Source organism: Nomascus leucogenys, chromosome 7b (assembly GCF_006542625.1).
Source record: "Nomascus leucogenys isolate Asia chromosome 7b, Asia_NLE_v1, whole genome shotgun sequence".
In the NCBI taxonomy this organism is placed as follows: domain Eukaryota; kingdom Metazoa; phylum Chordata; class Mammalia; order Primates; family Hylobatidae; genus Nomascus; species Nomascus leucogenys.
The window spans coordinates 75,215,340-75,239,123 of record NC_044387.1 but is presented as its reverse complement, the minus strand read 5'-3'; the positions used below and the strand labels follow the sequence as shown (position 1 = coordinate 75,239,123).

The 23,784-nt window shown below is 35.9% G+C and overlaps 1 protein-coding gene and 1 non-coding gene across 2 annotated transcripts; both read left to right on the top strand.

Moving 5' to 3' along the window:
* The first annotated feature begins 7,634 nt into the window (after nucleotides 1-7,634).
* PLRG1 (pleiotropic regulator 1) lies at nucleotides 7,635-23,200 on the top strand. The gene is made up of 15 exons (XM_003257859.4): nucleotides 7,635-7,770; nucleotides 9,136-9,242; nucleotides 10,220-10,362; nucleotides 11,018-11,071; nucleotides 11,872-11,962; nucleotides 12,157-12,244; nucleotides 13,534-13,635; nucleotides 15,935-16,027; nucleotides 17,269-17,418; nucleotides 17,508-17,609; nucleotides 18,150-18,252; nucleotides 18,991-19,099; nucleotides 20,101-20,240; nucleotides 20,730-20,923; nucleotides 21,470-23,200. The coding sequence occupies exons 1-15, from the start codon at nucleotides 7,762-7,764 to the stop codon at nucleotides 21,527-21,529; spliced, it is 1,545 nt and encodes a 514-aa protein (XP_003257907.1). The 5' UTR covers nucleotides 7,635-7,761; the 3' UTR covers nucleotides 21,530-23,200.
* LOC115836127 lies at nucleotides 14,044-14,148 on the top strand. Its single transcript, XR_004031125.1, has one exon. It is a non-coding gene; the product is annotated as a U6 spliceosomal RNA (small nuclear RNA).
* Nucleotides 23,201-23,784: the final 584 nt, after the last annotated feature.

Sequence of the window (23,784 nt, the reverse complement as noted above, 5' to 3'; positions counted from 1 at the left end):
AGTTTGATGAGAAAGCATGAGCCCTATAGATAAAAATGGGCAAAAGATATATACATGTATATATATCCATATATATATTAAAAAAACACAAACATGTACTTGAAAAAAATATGGAATCTAGATATAAATCAAAGAAAGCCAGAAAGGCTGGCTTCTAGAAACATGGATAAAATGTTAGGGAAGAGGGAGAGGTGGGCAGAAAAATCTCTATCCTCTCCACATAATAAAGAGGTAATGACAAACTAAGAAAAAGAGGCAGGTTGAATGAGGATGGACAAAGTATGCTATTGGGTCCAGGATCTCCCTTCAATCCTTGGTTATTTGCTCAATGTTTCAATCTACTTTGCTGATATGGTTTGGCTGTGTCCCCACCCAAATCTCACCTTGAATTCTAGTTCCTATAATCCTCATGTGTTGTGGGAGGGACCTGTTGGGAGGTAATTGAATCATGGGTGCGGTTACCCTCATACTGTTCTTACGATACTGAGTGAGTTCTCATGAGATTTAATGGTTTTATAAGGGGATTTCCCTGTTTCATTCCACACTTCTCCTTCCTGCCGTCATGTGAAGAAGGACATGTTTGCTTCCCCTTCTGCCATGATTGTAAGTTTCCTGAGGCCTTCCCAGCTCTGCAGAACTGTGAGTCAATTAAACTTCTTCCCTTTATAAATTACCCACTGTTGGTATGTATTTATTAGTAGTGTGAGAACAGACTAATATATATGCTAACTAATATTTTGTGTACTAGGTTTCCTTGTGGGGAGAATTGAGGCCCACTTTAGGTTTAGATTAGGATGAAAACAGAAGCTGCCCGTGTTGACCTCTGACTTCTAGGTTACATTTATGCAGCTTTCTCCCCTTTTAGAACAAAGGGGATAATTATTATCATATAACTAATGCTTATGGATCAAGTAATTCTGTGCCAGTCACTGTTACTAGTACGTTACACTTGATTTTTACAATAACTCTATGAGGTAGAGCAGTACTATTATTCCCATTTTACAGATGGGAGAATTGAGGTACAAAAAGAAGAAAGTTGCCCAAGATGATGCTGCAGGTAACTTGCAGAGAAGGAGTTGAATCATGGCATTCTGACTCTATAACCTTACCTACTATGATGGACAGTTTCTTCCTGTTATGCACAAAGCTGTTTGTTCTCTTGTATTGATGTGGTGTTCCTACCTTAGCAAAATGAACACCTGTGTATGTATATCTTTGCATCCTTCTATGAAGATTATATATAACACATGCATACATTCATACAGACATACAGACACACACATTCTCACACACACACACAAACACACATACATACATACCAAGGACATTTTTAGAAAGTAAATCCATTGTAACATAAGGTATGCAAACAATATTGGGGCCAGGAGTGGTGGCTCACACTTGTAATCCCAGCACTTTGGGAGACCAAGACAGGAAAGGTGCTTGAGCTCAGGAGTTTGAGAGCAGCCTAGGCAACATAGTGAGACCCCTGTCTCTACAAAAAAATTAGCCAGGCATCATAGTGCACACCTGTAGTTCCAGCTATTTGGGAGGCTGAGGTAGGAGGATCTGCCTGACCCCAGGAGGTTGTCCACTGCAGTCCAGCCTGGGCAACAGAGAAAGACTCTGTCTTGAAAAAAATTGTCAGCTTATTGCTAAACTGCCTATGAAAATGATTGCCACAATTTATACTCTCATCAATATTTAGGTTGTCCCTCATCCTTGCCATCACTGGTTCTTGTCAAATTTTAAAACTTTTTGCCAACCTGTTAGGTGAAATATGTTATCTTATTGTGATTAAAATTTCTTTCATCATGAGCACACTGAGAATCTTTTCAATTTACATAACAGCCACAATGTGAGTGGTCTTTCTGTGAACTGCCTGTCCATGTGCCTTGTCTTTTGAGTTGCTCATTTTTTCTGTTGATTCATGAGAGCTCTTTTCATATTAAGGAAATTAGCCCTGTGGCTAACATACACATTGCATATATTTCCCAATTTTTCATTTGTCTTTTGACTTTGCTTATGATATATGCAGACTTTGGCCTCATTTTCACTGAGTGGAATTTCAACAGCAGCATCTGCTGGGCTGACATGTTTGAAAAAGGCAGCAGCTAGAATGCCTAGGGCCTCTTTGAGTTCCTTCACCAGCTGCCAGGCATTCAAAGCATCACAAAATTTTATAAATCCAGGGGCTCCATTTAGAACTGTGATGGGAAGCTTAGGCTTCAGTGTGTATAGCTGCACAGGAGTCTGATGAGGAATCATTCTATACTGCAAGGGCATCTGAGATAATCCTTTATTGTACTATTTCCTGAGGTAATCTGAAATTGCTTCATCATATTGTGCCATATAAGTGAATGTGAATGAATGCCTTCAAGACTAACTGGCATCTAGTCTCCAAGAAGGTGTCCTTACTCTTGGAGCCCTGCCTCTCTGTGAACACTGCCTCATAGTCCTCTGACACACCACTGTCACTGGATTGTGGTTTTTGGTGGCATCTCTCAGTAAGTTACTCTACCAGTATCAATTTGCTCAACAGCCTCTCAACCGTTACACCTGGAGAAGCCACTGTCTTCAGGAAGGGATAGAGATTACAGGCAACAATCAGGCCTAACCGTGTCAGCATTACCTTTTGGGATATTATGAGCCAGGATTCCAGCATGGATTTCAGGATGCAAAGTTTTCACAGCATTTCAGGAAATCCTGTCAGCTCAGAGACCTCTCTGACTGCCAGACCAGCATCCCTGAGAGCTTTTGCAGTCCCTCCAGAAGCAGCAGCAGTGGGGCCACATGCACAGGGAGAAGGGAGGTCCCTGATTCAGGTTTTCACGTTTCTTAATATTTTTTTTCTTTTAGGTCTTGCACATTTTAAAATTTATTGCTATTTTAAATAACAATCCCTTTCCCTGCTATATTTTTAACTGCATAAAGGAAAACTATTGATTTTTAATAACATTTTTATACTCAGCTTAGTGAATTTTCATATTGTTTCCAATTGTCTTTTCAATTGGTTTTTTAAGTATAAAGTCATACCATTTGCAAATAAAGATAACTTTGCATCCCTATTTCCTATTTTACACAATTTAATGTTTTTGTCCAATTGAATGACTAGTACTTTCATAAAAAATAAACGTGGATAATAGTGGTGATGGTGGACATCCTTGTATTGTGACTAATAAGAATATTTTTAATGTTTCTCTGTGAACATGATACTGGCTTTTGGTAGCATATTTCTAAAAGAAAGCCTAAAGTGCCTAAATAGCATTATGTAATATAAATATAATGGGATCTATAAATATGAATTAATAATAATAGTAAAATATTCAATCAAATGCCTTACTCTTCTTAATTATTCATGTCAAGAGGTATTTCTGCTAACTAAACTGACTGTTGAAAATATTTCTACAGATAAATTGCATTTTGTAACTAAGTTGCTAAGTTTTATAGAAACTAAATAAAATTTAGAATTAACTTACTTAAATGTAATGGAAAATATTTTTCATTGTCATAAAATTTACAATGATCAGAAATACAGAACTGAATTGTCCTTTTATAAGCAATTATCTGCATTACACACACAAAAAGACTGTGATTAAATTAATGGTTGCTGAAATAGCAACTTTTCGGGGTGAGCACATCACACACACACACACACACACACACACACACACTATCTTTCCTACATATTCAGTAGCTGCAACTCCAAATCAAAATTAAAGTCTCGGCTGGGCGCAGTGGTTCACACCTGTAATCCCAGCACTTTGAGAGGCTGAGACAGGTGGATCACCTAAGGTCGGGAGTGTGAGACTAGCCTGGCCAACATGGTAAAACCCCATCTCTACTAAAAATACAAGTAATTAGCCAGGCGTGCTCGTGCACACCTGTATTCCCAGCTACTCTGGAGGCTGAGGCAGGAGAATCATTTGAATCCAGGAGGCAGCAGTTGCAGTGAGCCGAGATGGTGCCACTGCACTTCAACCTGGACGACAGAGCCAGACTCCGTCTCAAAAAAAATTAAGCTCTCAAAGCCACCTACACCCATATTTAAGTGTACAATATAATAGCTTACTTATTCATTCATTCAATAAATATTGAAAACTTACCAGTTGCAAGTCAATTAGATTCTGACTGTGTGATAGTAAACATCACGCCATATTCACCCCATAAGTCTACTGGGAAATACAGATATTTAAACAAATATTACAACTAAACATTCAGCTAAGAAAGCTGGAACCAAGACATTGTTATTTCTTCTGTGGCAGTATAAACACCAAAAATATTTCTGTAAAATAAAAACATTTGTAAATGACTGTAAATATTTGTAGGTACAAATTCTTATTTGTAAAGGTAAACAACAAAAGTCATGATTATGTTCAATATTGTCACTTATTTTGTGATATGGTGTTGTGGGTTGAATCGTGTCCCCCCAAATTCGCATTTTGAATTCCTAACCCCCAGTACCTAAGAATGTGACCTTATTTGGAAATAGGGTATTTTTGGATGGAATTAGTTAAGATGAAGCCATACTGGAGTAGGGTGGGCCTTTAATTCAATATGATTGGTGTTCTTTAAGAAGGGGAAATTTGGCATAGGCATATGCACAGCGAGAATGAAATGTGAAGATGAAGGCAGACATGAGAGTGATGCAGCAGAAGCCAAGAAACGTCAAAGACTGCCAGAGAACTACCAGAAGTTAGGGGAGAGGCATAGAACACATTCTCTCTCACGTCCCTCAGAAGGAACCAACTTTGCCAACAGCTTTATTTCAAACCTCTTGCCTCTAGAACTGTGAGACAATAAATGTTTGTTATCTAAGCCATACAGTTTGTGGTACTTTGTTACATCAGCCCTAGCAAACTAATACACATGAGATGGGGCTTCAAGTAGTAGAGGATGGTGAAATTGTGATAAGTAAGACCCGAGGACTCTCTCTCTCTCTCTCTCTCTCTCGGACTCTCTCTCTCTCTCTGTCACACACAGACACACACACACACACACACACGCACACACACATTGCTAAGATATTTATAACTGACAGTTTATAACTGATAGTGCAATCTAATTATTCCCAAAGTCTTTCCAGGCATTAACAGGAAGAACAGCCCCTTCGCTGTTCCTTATAGTCCCAGAAGCTTCTGTTTCAACTATGCTACAAGACAGTATCTGCTAACACTACCTTAGTATTTAGGCAAATTCATAGCATTGTGCTAAACAATTAAAGACCAAACTTTTGGAAGAAATGTCCAAGTATCATTTTTCACAGGTTTTGACCTCAGAAATTAAAATAAACAGTGATAACTCCCATGATTACTTTCTTTTGAATTAATGAACAATTTCAAATATGAAATTTATGGGATGGACAACTGAGCTACACAACTCTAAAGAACGTTGCATATAGTGTTTTTGAAAGCTTGTATATTTAACCCTCTAAGTTGAAACAGGAAAATAATAGTAATATTTATTATTTTATGATTATAAGAATCAGAAAACACTTCCTATAAAAATATCATAAAAAGCTGATGAAAATGGCACGCAAATCTATACTCGTATGACCTATTACTGTTCAAGAGCAAAGGACAATATTTGAAGGAGAATAAAAAGAATTTCTGTATTGGTGAGTTTTAAAAATCTTGCCTAAATGAGGGCTTTCCTTAAAACTTGTATTCTTGGTTTTACACAGACATAATACTAATATTTATATTAATAAGTTGCTTGCCGTGTCTGCTTTAAGGACAGCCCCGAGGGCCAGTATGAAGAGCAGTAGTGACACCTGCTGTTCAATTAAGACAGCTTGGGGTGTCAGCCAGGCCATGTGTGTATCCTGGAGCCCTTCAGGAATCCAATGAAACCTGTAGATCTTTTCTCCAGAAAATAAAACATATTCCCATATAAATACAAAATTTTCCTACAATATACATAATTCATGAATCCCTGAACTAAATAATAGGGTCACTTGAGTTCTATATTTATCTAAAATATTGTAAACTTTCAAGTGGATGACATAATTCTATAAATTCACGACAGTGTTTTAAAAGGAGCAAATTCGAGGCAATTTACCTCAATCATTACCATGTTGTTATTGAGAAATTAAATTAATGTCTCCAGGATGATTAAATATGTAAAAAGTTAATAGGTCCAACTAGACAATTAATATATTGCCATAGATATTAGTCTTGCTTAGGTTTCTATGGTTTTATTGTCATTTCAAATCATGTTATTTTCTATAGTTATTAAAAGGTGAATATATTATTTAGTTCATCAAGTATATATTTTATAATTATGGTATTTTCTCGCAAGGAAATACCATCACCTGCCACCTTTACAGAAAATCAATTCTTAGGCCAAACTCACGGTTAAATTCAGAGATGTTGTATCTTCAAGTAAAAACATGACCTTAAGGCAGGGCGCGGTGGCTCATGCCGGTAATCCCAGCACTTTGGGAGGCCGAGGCGGGCGGATCATCTGAGGTCAGGAGTTCAAGACCAGCCTGGCCAACATGGTGAAACCCCCGTCTCTACTAAAAATACAAAAATTAGCCAGGCATGGTGGCGAGTGCCTGTAATCCCAGCTACTCCAGAGGCTGAGGCAGGAGAATTGCTTGAACTTGGGAGGCTGAGGTTGCAGTGAGCCAAGATCACGCCATGGCACTCCAGCCTGGGCGCCAGGAGTGAAACTCCGTCTCAAACAAACAAAAAACAATGACTTTAATGTTTTTAATGAATTTCCAAGTGAGGTTGATTTATATTGCTATTCTTTTGCTAGATTTTTCCCCCTCTCAAAGTGTATGCAGTATGCTCTCAGGACAGGATCAGTGAAACTGAAACAGGGCCAGTAAAATGTTTGTCTATTTAAGTTTGCAAATGCCCAAGTCCATCCATTTTTTTTTAACATAGAAAAAAAATTGGGTAGGGTTGATCACAAACCGCAGATTTTACCAGGGTAGAAAGCAAAAATACCAATACTTGGCACAAGGATATGTATAAATAAAAATGGCTAAAGTCTCCAATTGTGTCTCTCTTCTACCAGCTTTGAAAAGCTGTACCCTGGCATTGTTGAAACCACGATAATCAGCAGGCAACTAGGAAATGGCCAAGAGCTATGCAGTTTTGAGAAATAATAATAATGAAAAAACTATTCGCAGAAAATAAATATGGAGTTTTGTTATATCTACATGTCAAAATTTTCCAAATTAAAACAGCTATTCTTCAACATTCACTCAAGTGTTTACTGAACTGTTTGAGCGAAATTGTTTTCAGGTGTTAAGCCTACAACAGTGTCCAAGTGCTTCTCGCCAGGATTAGAACCAGGAGACACAAAGCACGCAGGCGACCTCCAAAGAGATCAAGGCAGTGGAAGTGCCTTAGATGGAGCCCACGGGAGTTTGCTCTCTAGACGCTTAGGTTCTCTGAATAAAAAGCGTTAAGCTTCCGGGGAATACAGCACGAACAACCAGGACCCCAGGTAAGGCAGAAAACATAATTCTAAGATTTCTTCAGAGGGACAAGTGAAACCCTCCACCCAGGCGCTTCCAGGGGTCTCCCGCTTTCAGCCTCTAGACTCCGCCCTAGAGGCGGTCCCGAGGAGGGAGACCCGCCTCCTTATCCTAGATGGCCGGGGGAGACTAGCGCGCGTGCGCAGAGCTTACATCACATCCGCCGCCTGGGCACCCAATTCCGGAAGGTGCAGCACAGCTGTGGCGGCGGGTACTGCGTTAGTGATTAGGGTTTCTTCCCTGCCGGAGGTGGGATACACGGTAGCATCATGGTTGAGGTAAAGTGACACTGGGGCTCTCAAGAGTCGTTTGTCTCTGGACTGTTTTTTTGGCAGTGGGCGTGGGGGATTGAGAGTACCTGGAGTCCGGAGAGAAAAGAGGCTACGAGGGGAGCTATTTGGCCAAGGCCGGGTGGTCTCTTCTTCGGGTTTTCGGGGAAGGGGTAGAAGCCGGATGAGAACCCAAGTTGGAGGTTCAGCCCGGGCGCGAAGCCTGAGATAATTCGTCCAGTCCTCCTTTGACTCTTGGGAGCTGGAAACTGTCCTTGGAGGCGGGGCCTCTGTTGGTGTTCGACCACTGGTACTCGCCGCCCTCGGGGCAGTGTCAGTGATTCTGTGCCCTAAAAGATTGGTAGTCTTCTCTATCTTGCGTTCAGGTCGTCTCTTATTTCACCTCTACCCCCAGAAAAACTTGCCATTCTTTACATCTTTCCCTGGCGTGAACATCCACGCTGTTAGCTGGTCTTGTCCATCTTACCCCACATGTTTATTGATTCCATTCACTCTTCTTCATATCCACTGCAGTCCACCTTAATTGAGACCAACATCATCTTTCACCTGGACTGGTGCATTAGCTCCCCGTTGGTTGGTTTCCTTGCTTCCATTTTGTTCTATAAGTTGTTCTGTTTAAAACGTAAGTTGTTCATACCTTTCTTGTTTAAAACCCTTTACTGACCCTATGTTGCTAGAACAAAATATAGGCTGTTGTAATAGTCTAAAAGACCTTACCTAATCTGGACCTTGTCTACCCTTGCAACTACAAAGCACCATCTCATCCACCATACACAGCTGTACTGCGCTCCTTGTATTATTTCAGTTAACTGAACTTTTTTTTACATGACATTTCCATCAGCCTGGTTCGTTCTTACCTCTGTTTTGTGCAAGGCTAACTCCCTTTCTGCTTAGATATCACCTTAGTGAAATCTTTCACAATTATACTTAGTCCTTCGTTCCCTGACTCAGCGCCTTGCTTGTTGCCTTCATAGCACTTACCAAAATGGGAATTATTTTTCTTTTTATTTGTCTGTTTCCTCTTGAGCACAGGGACCATGACCACCTTTTTATCATTCTATTGTGAGATTCTAGCACAATACCTGCCAGACACACAGTAGGAGCTCAGCAAATATTTATTGAATAAATTAAACTCCGGCATCACTCAGTTGCTATTATACCTGAGGTTCTAGCCAAAGAGGAGCTTCCCCCTCTTCTCTGAACTTGACTCCTGTAGCTTGCAACAAGTAGCTATGGTGAGTGGTATAAAGCTTTTTACATATTTAAACATGTGAAGTGTATAATCAATCTGACGTTAGGTTATGATTTGTGTAATTTGTAGATAGGTGTGTAATTGCATTCTTTTTTTTTTAGGAGGTACAGAAACATTCTGTACACACTCTTGTGTTCAGGTCATTGAAGAGGACCCATGACATGTTTGTAGCTGATAATGGAAAACCTGTGCCTTTAGATGAAGAGAGGTTGGTGTAGTTTTGTTTTTTTTTTCAATTGCTAAAATACTTAACATTCTAATACTGGGGGAAGAGAGCAGGGAGAGGGAGACCTTTAAAGATAAGCTACTCATGGGCTAATTATTCAATAATGAGTGGTGTTTTGGCATAATTTAAGCTGATTTAACTTTTTTTTTTTTGGCCTTTTACAGTAAAAGTTCCATTAATTAATTGCATTTTACAAATACCCAGTAATTAAGAGAGTCCCTTTTAGGTATTTTATTTTATAATCAATCACTTTGTATGTGCTTTCAGCTTCCCGCTGCTCTCAGAGCCTTGCTGAGCTGAAATTGTACCTGGCCAGTACCTCTACTCCCATCTTTTCTCGTTAGTATGATGAAGATTTTTGAGTGGTGGCATATTTTTGGTTCTACATATCCAGCTCCAGTCTGGGATTGCATTATGTGCAGTGTTCCTTCTTTGTCCTTTACCCTTTTAAAATCTACTTAACTCCTCAAACAAGCATTTATATTTAATTTATAAAGTAGACTATTTTTAAAAGTAGTATAAGTGCGTTTCTTTTTAAAATATTGAACCAATTAAGTACTTTGATTAGTTCTAACTAACCTGTTTGGATACATCTAGTAAAGATTGCTATAGAGTTTTTACTGTATTTATATTTTGAAGGAAAGTATATTGACTTTGAGGTTTCTTAAAGAGTATTTTAGTTTCTGTATATCTTTCAATCAGACACTTGACAATTTATCATAAAAGGTTTTCTATTAGGTAACAAACTAAAATATTACTTAGGTTTAATGAATGCTGTGTGGTCGAATGTAAGCAAAAGAACAGATACGGTGGGGAAATGCACTTGGAAATTTTTGATTCTTTTAAATACTACTTAAAATCGTACTAGAAACTTTTTCTACATGAATGGGCAAACTTAAGCTAAGTGTTTGTTTTAAAGTATTTATGGATACGTTCTTATGTTTATAATTTCTAAATAGTCACAAACGAAAAATGGCAATCAAGCTTCGTAATGAGTATGGTCCTGTGTTGCATATGCCTACTTCAAAAGAAAATCTTAAAGAGAAGGGTCCTCAGAATGCAACGGATTCATATGTTCATAAACAGTACCCTGCCAATCAAGGTGAGTATGGTATTATCAGAAGTGTCAGACTTATATGTGAATTTTAAAAACAGAAAAATAAAATGTGTTATTTTTGCCCCTCCTGGCAGGACTTATTGTGGTCATACAGTATTTAATGGCCGTACCAGTATTATAATGGAAGTTTTGATCCTCATGGGAATACTGAGACATTGGTTGATGACTTTTTTCTTATAGGAAATAAAAATGGTAGTATAATGATGGCAGAGATGCTTAGAATGTGGAGAGGGTCACAGTAGAGATTAAAGGAAAAAATTGGAGAATATTCTTAACCTGTGGGGATACCATCTATCTTGTCTGTAATTCAGAAAGGAAATTAAATACTGAAATCTTAGTAAGTAAAGAGAATTCAAGATTCCACAGGAAACCATTTGCTTGGAAGAAATACCAGAGTAGATTGTCACTTGATAGGAGGGCTTTTTTGTATACCATTGCTATATAGCAAATGGTCAAGGACATGGTTTACAGAGATCAAAGCAAAAGTGATCAACTTCCCTTATTTCTGAGGCTTGACTTTAGTTGAGAAAATTTGATAGAGCCAGTTGAAAATTTAATATTACTTGATACATTTAAAGAGATGACAACTTTTGTATAAGATAAATTCACTACTGTTGATTGTTTTTTGTCTTTTTTCCAGGACAAGAAGTTGAATACTTCGTGGCAGGTACACATCCATACCCACCAGGACCTGGTTAGTGAGCTGTTATATATTGAAAATGTCTTAAAAATGTCACATATATTTTCACTAACGAGCCAATAATGAGATTGTTGTTGCCTATAAAATGCAAGATAAGCTCAATAACCAAGCATCCATGCATAGCTTTGTAGTTGATAATGAATACTCATATGCCTTCATTCAGCAAACATTCTTAAGTACATATAATTTTTCAGACAATGTGCTAGGAATTCAAAGACAGTAAAACTGTTGCAGGCCTAGTTATTTATTATCTGGTGGTTTAGGCAGACATGTAAATACCACTAAGCTTATAAAAATGATGGAATGTTAGAAGCAGTATCTGAGAAACATGTCCTCTGTCTGTATTAAGGCATTGGTCCACAGATGGAGTGGCCAGTATAACAGGGTAGAGGACAAAAGGCTTAGTATGTAAAGAAAGTACAGGGAAATTGGGTGTTTCTAGTTCTAGTAAGTTACATCCACTCTTGGAAACATTCTGTTAGTATCTGAGGAACTGCTTAATACTGACTTTTGAAACTAATACCCAAATATAATGGAAATTAACTTTACTATTCTGGGCTGCTTTAATACCATGTGGGCTGTGATCAAATCAAATTTGAGTTATATGTTATTAAGCAGTATTTATTGTAGAAATTAAAAACAAAGATGAGCAAAACTTAAATCAAAATTTGTATAATATCACTGCCTGGAGATAATAAACATTTGGTGTATGTTTTCCTTCATCATTTTATTTTAAGTGCATGTAAATGAATAATACACAGCTACTAAAAGAAGTTGATTTTTCATTTTAATAGGGGTTGCTTTGACAGCAGATACTAAGATCCAGAGAATGCCAAGTGAATCAGCTGCACAGTCCTTAGCGGTGGCATTACCTTCGCAGACCAAGTATGAAATATTATAATTACGAAGATCTTAAAAGCATAGTTCACTGTTCACATTTTTTCTTTTTAAAATTTCTTTATAACTATTATGTGACATTTTCCTTTATTAGGACTTAGTAACAATTTAAAGGGTTAGTTTTGCAGAATACATGACTGGAGGCATTAATTACTTTGAATATATTATTTCTTTTGCCTCAGGGCTGATGCAAATCGTACTGCACCTAGTGGAAGTGAATACCGACATCCTGGGGCTTCTGACCGTCCACAGCCTACAGCGATGAATTCAGTAAGTTTTTCTGCATCAAATAGCAGGTTTCTAACTTCTGGAACATATTGCCTTATTTCCCTCTTCTTTGGAATTATTAAGATAAATAGCAGCCTGAGCTAGTCATTCATATTTCATAGCCCTAAAACTCAAGTTGGTAGTAAATTAACGTATTTTTTGGAATTTAATTCTGTTATTTGTCTACTTGTACATTCATCAATATATATTTTGATGAAGATAATGTGATGTTGGTATTTATTGCCCACTATTAAAAATGCAAGGAGAGTTTTTCTGAAACTTGTGTTAGTATGTATTAAATATGAAAGTCTTTTTTTTTTTTTTATTAAATTTTAAGTTGGTGTGTACAGTTACGTTGAGTGCTGTTAGTGTTGTACTATTCATGGACTATACAACTAGTCTTATAAATGAGCATTTAGAAATAAGTTTATCTGTTTGTAAGTAAATGGCAACTGGTATTAGTATGGTAGAAATAGTTGTTGAATTATTTTCTACAGTTATTTTATTGATTTATCTGCAGCATAATAAAATATGCTGCCACTTGAAATAAGTGCTGGCTTTGCTTCTCAGCTCATCATGCAATTGATTTGACTTTATGAAGTGAATGAATGTGTAACCGCCACATCTCATTTCCTCCTTTATTCCATTCGGAGCACATCTTCTGTCCAGGCTCTCTACCCTCCTTATCAGGGTATAATTTAAGCTTCTTGAGGGCAGGAACTTTATGGGCTTATTTATTTTTTGGATGACTAGATGACTGCTTACAATAGATGGTATATCAGGCAGTATACCTGTTAAAATAGTATTTAAATACTGTATTAGAAGATAAATAGAAGGAACTGTCTTTGCTATATTAAACCAATAATGTTAAAATATAACAATGAAAGGCAATGGCATTAATACACTTAAAATGACTTTAATATTGGGAGCTTACATGGAGCATTTACTACTTTTTAAATCTTTGTAGTAACCCTATGAAATAGGCACTATTCTTCCCATTTTACAGGTGAGCCACATAGAGGTTACATAATTGTTACCTAATGTCAAACAGCTAGTAATTGGCCAAGCTGGGTTTTGAACCCATACACAGTGATGTTTGCTCTTAAGTCTAATGTTCTGCCTCTCTGTGATTTTATAATTGCTTTTTTAAACTAACATACAGAAAATTTTATTTCTTCATTTATGGAAAAATTCTTTTGTAAGTTCCCTCTTTCCATTTCCATTTCTGAATTGATACCGTGAAGCCTTAGGTATGATGTCTTTAATAATAATAATGTCTCTTCTATGTCTAGATTGTCATGGAGACTGGCAATACCAAGAACTCTGCACTGATGGCTAAAAAAGCCCCTACAATGCCAAAACCCCAGTGGCACCCACCGTGGAAACTCTACAGGGTGAGTGATTCTGCATTTATTTTATTATGTGAACCATGATTGCTTTCTAGTTGACAAGCACTGAAGAATAGAATAAGGAGGAAAAAGAGTGAATATGAAAAGCTGGTAGAGCGATCTGAGGTGGATTGAGAAGAGTCTTAGGGAGTATCTTAAAAGATCTCTTGGGAAGGCAACTTCTTTAAGTAAAAGTTATACTTGTATTTTATATAAAATAGTATGAAATGTCAAGATAATGCTACTAAATATGGATGGCAGACTAAATATAGAAAAAGTGTTCAAAGTATTTAGTTTGAAGGTGAAGGGGGAAAACACCATATAAAGAAATTTCTTTGGGCCTACCAGTTATTCTTTCAACTACAATAAATGAAAATGATTCAGAGTGTATCATCTAAAAGAAAATGGACATGCATGCTAACTTCAGCAGCACATATACTAAAATTGGAATGGTACAGAGAAGATGAGCATGGCCCTTCCACAAAGATAACACAGATTCGTGAAGTGTTCCAATTTTGCATTGCTTGCCTGTACCAAAATATCTCATGTACCCCATAAATATATTTCTACTGTGTACCCACAAAAATTAAAAACAGAAAATTTTAAAAAAGAAAATGTACATAGTAGGAAATGTACAGCTACACATAATATGTATTTTAAAAATTTTATTTTTCAAATGATTGTTCAGTAAGAGCCTTTTTGTTTGACATACAGGTCTAATGAATTGTAATAGATGTATTGATTTGGGTAACCACTACCACAATTAGGATATAGATGTTACATCACCTCAAAAAACACCCTTGTGCTATTCACACTTTCCTTCACCTCTGACAATCACTGATCTGTTTTCTATCACTGTAGTTGTCTTATTTTGTTTTTCAAGAATTTCAGTTCTAATTTATTTTTAATTTTTATGGCTAACATAATAGATGTGCATATTTATGGACTACATATCAAATTTGATACAAGCATACAGTGTGTAGGCCAGGCATGGTGGCTCATGCCTATAATCCCAGTGCTTTGGGAGGCCTAGGCAAGTGCATCTCTTGAGCCTAGGAGTTCAGTACCAGCCTGGGCAACACAGCAAAACCCCATCTCTACAAAAAAAGACAAAAATTGGCTATGTGTAGTGGCGCACACCTGTAGTCCCAGCTACTCCAGAGGCTGAAGTGGGAGGATCACTTGGGCTCAGGAGGCAGAGGTTGCAGTGTACCCACAAAAATTAAAAACAGAAAATTTTAAAAAAGAACATGTACATAGTAGGAAATGTACAGCTACACATAATTTAATATGTATTTTAAAAATTTTATTTTTCAAATGATTGTACAGTAAGAGCCTTTTAATACTTTTAAAAAAGCCAAGATCACGCCACTGCACTCCAGCCTGGGCAACAGTGACACCCTATCTCAAAACAAAAAACAAAGAAAAACATACAGTGTGTAATGATCAAATCATGGTAATTGGGATATTTATCTCCACAGTAATTGGGATATTATTTCTTTGTATTAGGAACATTCCAATTTTACTCTTCTAGTTATTTTGAAATATACAATAAATTACTCTTAACTATAGTCACCCTATTGTGCTACCAAGCTAACTAGCCAAACTAGTGCTACCAAACACTAAATCTTACTCCCTTTATCTAACTGTATTTTTGTACCCATGATCCACCCCTTCTTTATCTTCTGCCTCCCCATTATTCTTCCCAACCTCTGGTAGCCATTATTCAACTCTCAAGATCATTTATTTTTTAGCTCCCATATGTGAGAGAGAGCATGCAATATTTGTTTTTCTGTGCCTGGCTTATTTCACTTAACATAATATCTTCCAGTTCCATCAATGTTGTTGCAAATAACAGAATTTCATTCTTTTTTATGGCTGAATAGTATTCCATTGTGTGTATGTACCACATTTTGTTTATCCATTCACCTCATAATGGACACTTAGGTTGGTTTAGCTGTGTCTTTTTGACTATGTCATATAAATGGAATCACACAATACGTACTTCTTGAGACTGGCTTCCTTCACACAGCTTAATACCTTTGTGAGTCACTGAAGTTGTTGCAAGTATTAATAATGTATTCCTTTTTATTACTGAGTAGTATACATTATATAGATGAGCCACAATTTGTGTTATCTACTAACTCACTGAAGATAAATTTCATATTATTGTAAAATATAATAGTCATTATCTCTTAAATTTATGATTTGAAGATGGGAAGGCAATTCAAACTCGGGCTGCAGTTAAACTTAAATACATTTTAACTTCTATGTTAACCTGCCCATTCTACTTTGTTTTATACAGGTTATCAGTGGACATCTTGGCTGGGTTCGATGTATTGCTGTGGAACCTGGAAATCAGTGGTTTGTTACTGGATCTGCTGACAGAACTATAAAGGTAATAATGAAGGAAGAAAAAATAAACATGACTTGGTGTTTGTCATGTAAGTTTAATCAGTTATTATTTCCTGTGGCAGGAATTGCTATTGCAGTTCCTCTGTTATTTTAGACCTGAATAAGGAGTAAAATTTATCGTTTATACTAGTGAGTGTTCTAAATAAATATGTTTGAAAAGTGGTATTTAAACCACTTTTTCTTTACCTGCTGAATACCTACCACTAATTCCTTTATACTTACATTGTTCTCTCCAACTGGTTACAAAATTAAGAGCATGCTCATTCATAGAAAATGTGGAAAATATAGAGAATTATGAAAGTACATAGACCTGTATATAATCCTACCATTGTTAGATATTTGGATAAGTTTCATTTTAGTATTTATTTCTATAAGTATCAATACCTTTACTTCTAAGCTCTTTTCCTGTGTGTGTATCTTTTAAAAATCATTCTTAGTATGTAATTTCGTATCTTGCTTTTTTCACTTAACATTGTATCAAAGGCATATTCCTGTGAAAAATTTACCATCTTTTAAAGTGGTTGCATAATGTTATATCATTTAGTCTATAATCTGTTTTCCTATTGTTGGACAGTAGAGTTTTTAGTCTGATTTTCACCATTACAAGTAATACTGTTAAGTTTTGTATATAAGACTTTTTCTGTATTTTAAATTATTTTGTTATGGTAGAGTTCCATAAATGGAATAAATGGGTCAAATATTTTTGAAGCTGATACCCAAAGTACAAATTACTTTCCAAATGGGTGAATCGATACTTGCAGTGTATGAGAGGATCCTTTTCAGCACGTTGGTTGTACATTCCTTTACAAATATCTAATATGGTAAGCAAAAATGGGTACTTAATCTTTTTTAAAAACTTTGTATAAAATTTCTAATGAGTTTGAACTTTTTCATATCTGTGTTTGCTGCTTTTAGGGTTTCTTTAAGTTGTTGCCATCCTCAGTTAATTTAATACCATACTTTTCTTACTGTTATTATCAAAGATATCATTTATATAACAAGAAGGTTAACCTTTTGTCATCTAATTGCAAATATTTTTCCAGTTTGAGCATGCTAGTTTTTTTCTTTTATTTGGAGGGGAATCATTTTGCAAAATTTTTTATTTTTACATATTTGTTATCTTTTTCCTTTTCTCTTTGAAAGCTCAGTTTTAATAATCAGGATTCTAAAATTTTGTTTTGTAGTAACCAGTGAAAGAAAACAATAAATATTCTTTGATTGCAGATCTGGGACTTGGCTAGTGGCAAATTAAAACTGTCATTGACTGGGCATATTAGTACCGTGCGGGGCGTGATAGTAAGCACAAGGAGCCCATACCTGTTCTCTTGTGGAGAAGACAAACAAGTGAAGTGCTGGGATCTTGAATACAATAAGGTAAGCTTGGAGTTAAGGATTTAAAACATTATGAACTATTGTTTATCTTTCTAATTCTAGAAGTTTTAACTTTCCTGCTTTGTCTTTAGGTTATACGGCATTATCATGGACATTTAAGTGCAGTGTATGGTTTGGATTTGCACCCAACAATCGATGTGTTGGTAACCTGTAGTCGAGATTCAACTGCACGGGTAAACGGGATGGAGTTGTGTATTTATCTGTAAATATATTGCATCTTCTAGGGTGCACATTTGGTTTCAGAGTCTTCAATTGATTGATAGAGAATTAAAGATAGTTGTCTTGAGTCATCAATATCCTAGTCCCTAAGTTTCTTAACTTGCATTTTTTTCCACCTTAGTCTTCAGTTCTGTGGCCTCACCATGTTAGTGTTATTAGTGCCCTGCCCCTGCAATGTGATATTCTCACGTTCCATTCTGTAACAACTATTGTCCATTAGTTCTTTCATTCAATAGTCTTAAAAAGTAATCCCATCATACCCATTCTTAGACTTTCAGTACCCTGATCTTTTAGCTTTTTAGAATTCTTGCAAGTTTTCTCCTATTTATATTCGTCCTCCAGTTTATAAATCATTATCTTTCACTTAAGCATTTTCTTTATTTTATTCAGACACTAGTTGTGTAGTAAATTTTCAGCCTTGAATTGATCCGGTTATCTTCTTGAGATAATGAATACCTGTTCTCTTTTGTAATATGTCTATTGTGTTTTTATAGATTTGGGATGTGAGAACTAAAGCCAGTGTACACACATTATCTGGACATACAAATGCAGTTGCTACAGTGAGATGTCAGGCTGCAGAACCACAAATTATTACAGGTATGATCGATACTTTCCAAATTCACAGAATATTCATGTCAGAATCCATGTTATTATACATATGCTTTTAATATTCATGATGACTCTTGCTCTGTATTGTGTTTACAGTGTTTCTGTGTCATATTTTAATCACGGACAATTGAAATGTATTCAAATGAAATTTCATTCCACTGTTTTTACCTCATGCTTTTTACATACCATAGAGTATGCCATACATAGTATCCTGTAATGTCTGACTTGAATACTGTGTTATGAACAATTAAGTATTATTTTATAGTGTCAAAATTATTTTTCTAGGAAATTGAAGTTAGAAGACAAAATACCTTGAGACTAGTAACCTTTAGAGCTGATGTGAATCTTACTTTGCTCTAAATAAAGTTAGTAACAATGGATCTTTAATACTAGAAAATAATTCCCTTGCTTGATGTATTTTATTAACTTAAAAAAATCATTGAAATTTTTTCCTTTTCACTAGGGTATACAATGATATATTTATTTCTTATTTGCATGTGTTTTAGCTGTTCAATTGGCAGTGAATCAGTTGTATTGCATTTTTTTAAAGCATTAAAATCAACCTAAAAATTTGGAACTATGAAGAAATTAGCCAAGACTAATTTGCATGTGATATGACTTTCATTTAGAACATATGTGTTTTGAAAGAATGCTTTGTATTTTATTTAACTTTTGCATTATTTTTCCTGATCTATGTTTTGAGGGATATATGTGTTTGCATTACAGGAAGCCATGATACTACAATTCGATTATGGGATCTGGTGGCTGGAAAAACAAGAGTGACATTAACAAATCACAAAAAATCAGTTAGGGCTGTGGTTTTACATCCAAGACAGTAAGTGTATTTTCCTAATTAGCTTCTTGTTTTTCTTCAGTTCTTAACGTAATGCTGAAATGCTAGTGGTGTTAGCACTGCTTTTGGCAGTCATTTAGCTGCTGTCATTTCTAGGCCTGTGCTGCATAGGAACGTGTGTTTCTTTTATTTTCCTCATGCATTATTTTGCTTCATGCCCTGTAAAACATGAGGAAAGCCTTCTACTTGATAACAAATAAATAATGTCAAATGAGACAATGTAAATCATGATTAAATGTTGCATGTCAAAATAAAAGATATTAGTGGCTGGGCTTAATGTTTTGGACATAAATGATATTGGACATTGAGACATTCATTGAATAGTTTTAATTCTTAAAGAGGAAGTTAATATATGTAGAAAGAGAAATAATAACTGTGGACATTATAGTCAGAGTATTTAAAAAGGTGGAGCATAATATCACAACTATTGTTTGTTGTATAAGATCACTCTGACACTTTTCTGGTTATATTCATATTCTTCCTCTCCTTCTTTTCCTCTTCTCTGTCTTCTACTCTCCATACCCTTTTCCCCCTCTCTTCTTCCTTCCTTTGCTTATCTTTCTCACTCCCATTTCTCCTCTCCTCCCTCCCGTTCTCTCTCTTCCTCTTGCCCTCTATTCCTTTTTTCCCTTTCTTCCTGTTCCTGTCTTGCTCTCCCTCCAAAAGAGTTGCATAACACATTGCCCTTCATGTGAAATAGGGCTTCTGCACATTTATTGCTCTGGCTTAATGCAGAGCATTAAGGAAATGAAAGGAGAACAAAACATTAATCTAGGACTTAAAATATACTGTTAAAAATGTGAAGGTCTGATTTAACCTTGAACAAATGTCTTAATATTTTTACATTTTGATATGACTGTTTTGCTGAATATATAAATCATTGAGTACACAATGCAAAATATAACTGAAATAAGCTTTTTAAAATCCACGACTTTATTTAACTTGGTTTACTTTGTCATTAATTCTTTTTAATGTTATTTCAGTTACACATTTGCATCTGGTTCTCCAGATAACATAAAACAGTGGAAATTCCCTGATGGAAGTTTCATTCAAAATCTTTCCGGTCATAATGCTATTATTAACACATTGACAGTAAATTCTGATGGAGTACTTGTATCTGGAGGTAAAATAAGATTTTTATAATAAATATGTTTAGTCTGTTATTTTTTCTTTTAATGATGAATAAACATTTGTAATGCTTCTAAGCTGTCACACTTAAGTATTATAGCAGCACTTGCCTGGTTAGGGCATATTTGCATGTTATTATGTGTGTTCATGCATATTCATAATACATGTAGTATATTTCATAGCTTAGTCCTCTTTGAGTTCCCATCTAATGAATTTCAGGGATTTATGCTGGGAATTGCTTAAAATTTTGTTTATTATTCTGGAATTGGATGTCAGATTTTGAGGTGCTTTTTAAGATCTGTAAGTTCTGAACCCAGCACAAATGAAAGTAGACAAACCAATATTAAGAGAAGGTGGAGTGCCTGTGTCTTATGTATGTTTATAACCATAGTATTCCCATGCCTGGGCTAATGATGCTTAATAAATGTTTGTCAAGCTGTACTGCTGAGGGGATACCAGGTGTAACTAGATTTTTCCCTTTAAGCTGACAATGGCACCATGCATCTTTGGGACTGGAGAACTGGCTACAATTTTCAGAGAGTTCACGCAGCTGTGCAACCTGGGTCTTTGGACAGTGAATCAGGAATATTTGCTTGTGCTTTTGATCAGTCTGAAAGTCGATTACTAACAGCTGAAGCTGATAAAACCATTAAAGTATACAGAGAGGATGACACAGCCGTAAGTTCTCTGTTTCACATTCGTTAAGTAAAACAGCTATACCAATTTGGCAGCGTATTCTCATTTAATTATCAGAAGGAAAAATAATCTTTATAGTATTTAAGATATTTGTCTTCTTGAATAGTGTCCATTTATAGATTTCTATGTTGTTTCACTGATGCCAGTGAATCCATGGATGGCTGTAATTTTATCCCAACTTTCTTTGTTATAGTTGCTGGGAAATGTTGCACCAAGAATAACAGCAAATAAATAGATGGCTATGTAAATTAATTCGAGAATCATAAGCTTTGGTGTTAGTAGAATATCCAAGTAGAAATGTTATTTTAGATGGAAAACTACAAACTAAACATAATGAATCCATCCATCTGTTGTTAGACTTGGATAATGCCAGAAGTTTATCAACTCTTCCTAAAATTGTCAAAGAACTAAGTGTATAATGCCAATGAATAATGTTAGAGTAGATACCTTATTTTTGTTAGAAAGGAATCCTATTAGACATGAAGCAAACTAATAATACTTTATTTTAACTCACTTTTCTATTTTTAGACAGAAGAAACTCATCCAGTCAGCTGGAAACCAGAAATTATCAAGAGAAAGAGATTTTAATGAATGTGGAATTTTTTCTCTCTCTTTTTTTTTTTTAATTAAAAAAAAAAAAACTTGGCGTTGATGAGGATATCCAGTCATTTTGTGCTCTGGCTGGGAATATAAAGGAGAAATTCACTTGCTTCAATCATTGCTGCTTCATATTTTACAATAAACTGTCCCCTGTCCCCTACCCCTGTGTTTTTATTTCTAAAATAATTTGTGATACTAGGAAGATGCAGATAATCAAGTAAATGCAGGCTTATTGAGCATAACTATTCTAGATGTAATATTTTGACAGTCTTATTAGAAAACCCCCTTTTTTAAAAAAATGTATGAAACCGATTATTAGGACATTTGAAGGAGCAGTAATTTTTTTTTAATCCTTTAAAAACTAATATCTGTGACTAATAATTTGAGATTAAAAGATTTGAAGTCTTAGTTTATGTATGTTTATTCCAAAAACAGTTTTTGAGTGTATGTTCTACAAAGTTCTGCACTAGATACTGTTCAGGAAATAGACAAGTAAGATGTGTCTATCCTCTAAGACTTCCAGTTTGGTAGCTTAGTATAGAAATTCTGTAACAGAGGTTCAGGTGAAATGCTGGGGGAACAGAAGGGGTATTTTTCTCAGGAAGGATTGTGGAAGACTTCATAAAGTAAGTGGCATTGGAGATAACCTTGAAGTGAAGGAGGACAAAGAAGGAAAAGAGATGAGGCATAAAGTGATGAAACCAGGCACAAGAAAGTGTGCGGTGTGTTCTGGGACAAAGAATGTTCTGCTACTGTCGAATAATGGGGAGTAAAGCTGGCTTGTTCTGGGGAAAGCTCATATAAGTATGGATTTTATTCCTCAACTAGTAGGATACCAATACTGGTATTGAAACTTGGGGAAAATAACTGGAGATACCAGTGCAGCTATTTAAAACTGTAGCAAGGGCTGCAATCTTGTCTAGATTTTAAAGAGAAGTTTTAAAGTTTCTAATACTGATGCCTTTTTTTGGTAAATACAAGTTTTCTAAATCCTGCCCTGGGATCCTGATTCCCCATTAGTCAGGAAGATTTGTCAGACTTCACCTTCTATAATTAGAAAACACAGTTATAAGAACAGTCAATTTTTAAAATTTTCCAAATTAAAAAATTGCACCATGATTTCGAACGAGCACTTCCAATTACATTACCCATCTTGCATGCCATAGGTGGGAGTATAATTGTCACAGCCTTTAGGAATGTAGTTTTCCGGGATTTACTGAAACTGTTTGAACCTTTTGGCTTACTAAATTCATTTCTAGGAAACTGCCTAATGGGTATAATCTGACAAGTGTACACAAGCAAATTCATTGCACCTTTGTTCTTTAATACTTAAAACTAGCCCAAATGCCCTGTCAATAAGGGACTGGTTTAATAGATGGTACCTTTATGCAATTAGTTTCTAAGTATTCATTAAGAGAGTGAGGAATGTCTGGATTATTAGGGCAAGATTTCTAAACTTTTGGGTAAAAAAGTTGTGCAAGCATTTTTGTGAACAAAATGATGCTCTAAAATATAAGTAACACCACATTACTAACAGTAGCTTTGTTAGGAAGCAGAATTATGGAAGAACTTTCATGGCTGGCTTTACATATTTCTATAATGTTTTAATTTTCTATAAGCATGTATTTCGTAAACTTAAATAAAGAAAAAAGAACACTACACTTGCATTCCTGAGAGATTCTGGTATGCCTTCTAACAAAAATCAGAGGTGGATGCTGTTCCATCTCTAAAGGCCAAGAAATTACTAGTACAAGGAGATGAGAAAGCCCCTACCAACCTGTCTGGCAACGCTTCAACTATTGTGTTCAAGTTAGGTATACGTATCAAATTCTGAAAAGCATTAAAAAAAAATCTGTTTCCCTGCTCCATGCTGCCCTGCATTACAGTGTTCTTGAATCCTCTGTTGCATTAAGTTCATATACCATAATGTGTTCATGAACCCTATGAAAGATGCAGAATTTCATGGGTGTGCCCTTTTACTTACCTGACAGACATCCAACCAGGGTTAAGCTCAAATCTCTTCCACTGCCCATTCCGTATAGCTTGAGTGTAGTCAAGCTATAAAATGTTACCAAAGAAAAAAAACTCCACTGACTGGACTCATTCTTGGTCTGTAACCACATATCTCAAGTGGGCCATCAATAATGACCAAATACACATTTCCATAGTTAATGCCTTTTGCCTGCTGTTACAGAGGATGAGCAATCAGCCTCACAACAATTCCCTCTGTGCAATTGTTGCCA

Bases quoted from the DNA above. Each gene is read 5' to 3' on its own strand.
- PLRG1 (XM_003257859.4), top strand. The intron at 17,419-17,507 runs GTAAGCTTGGAG...CTTTGTCTTTAG, and splicing joins GGGATCTTGAATACAATAAG to GTTATACGGCATTATCATGG. The intron at 18,253-18,990 runs GTATGATCGATA...TTTGCATTACAG, and splicing joins AGAACCACAAATTATTACAG to GAAGCCATGATACTACAATT.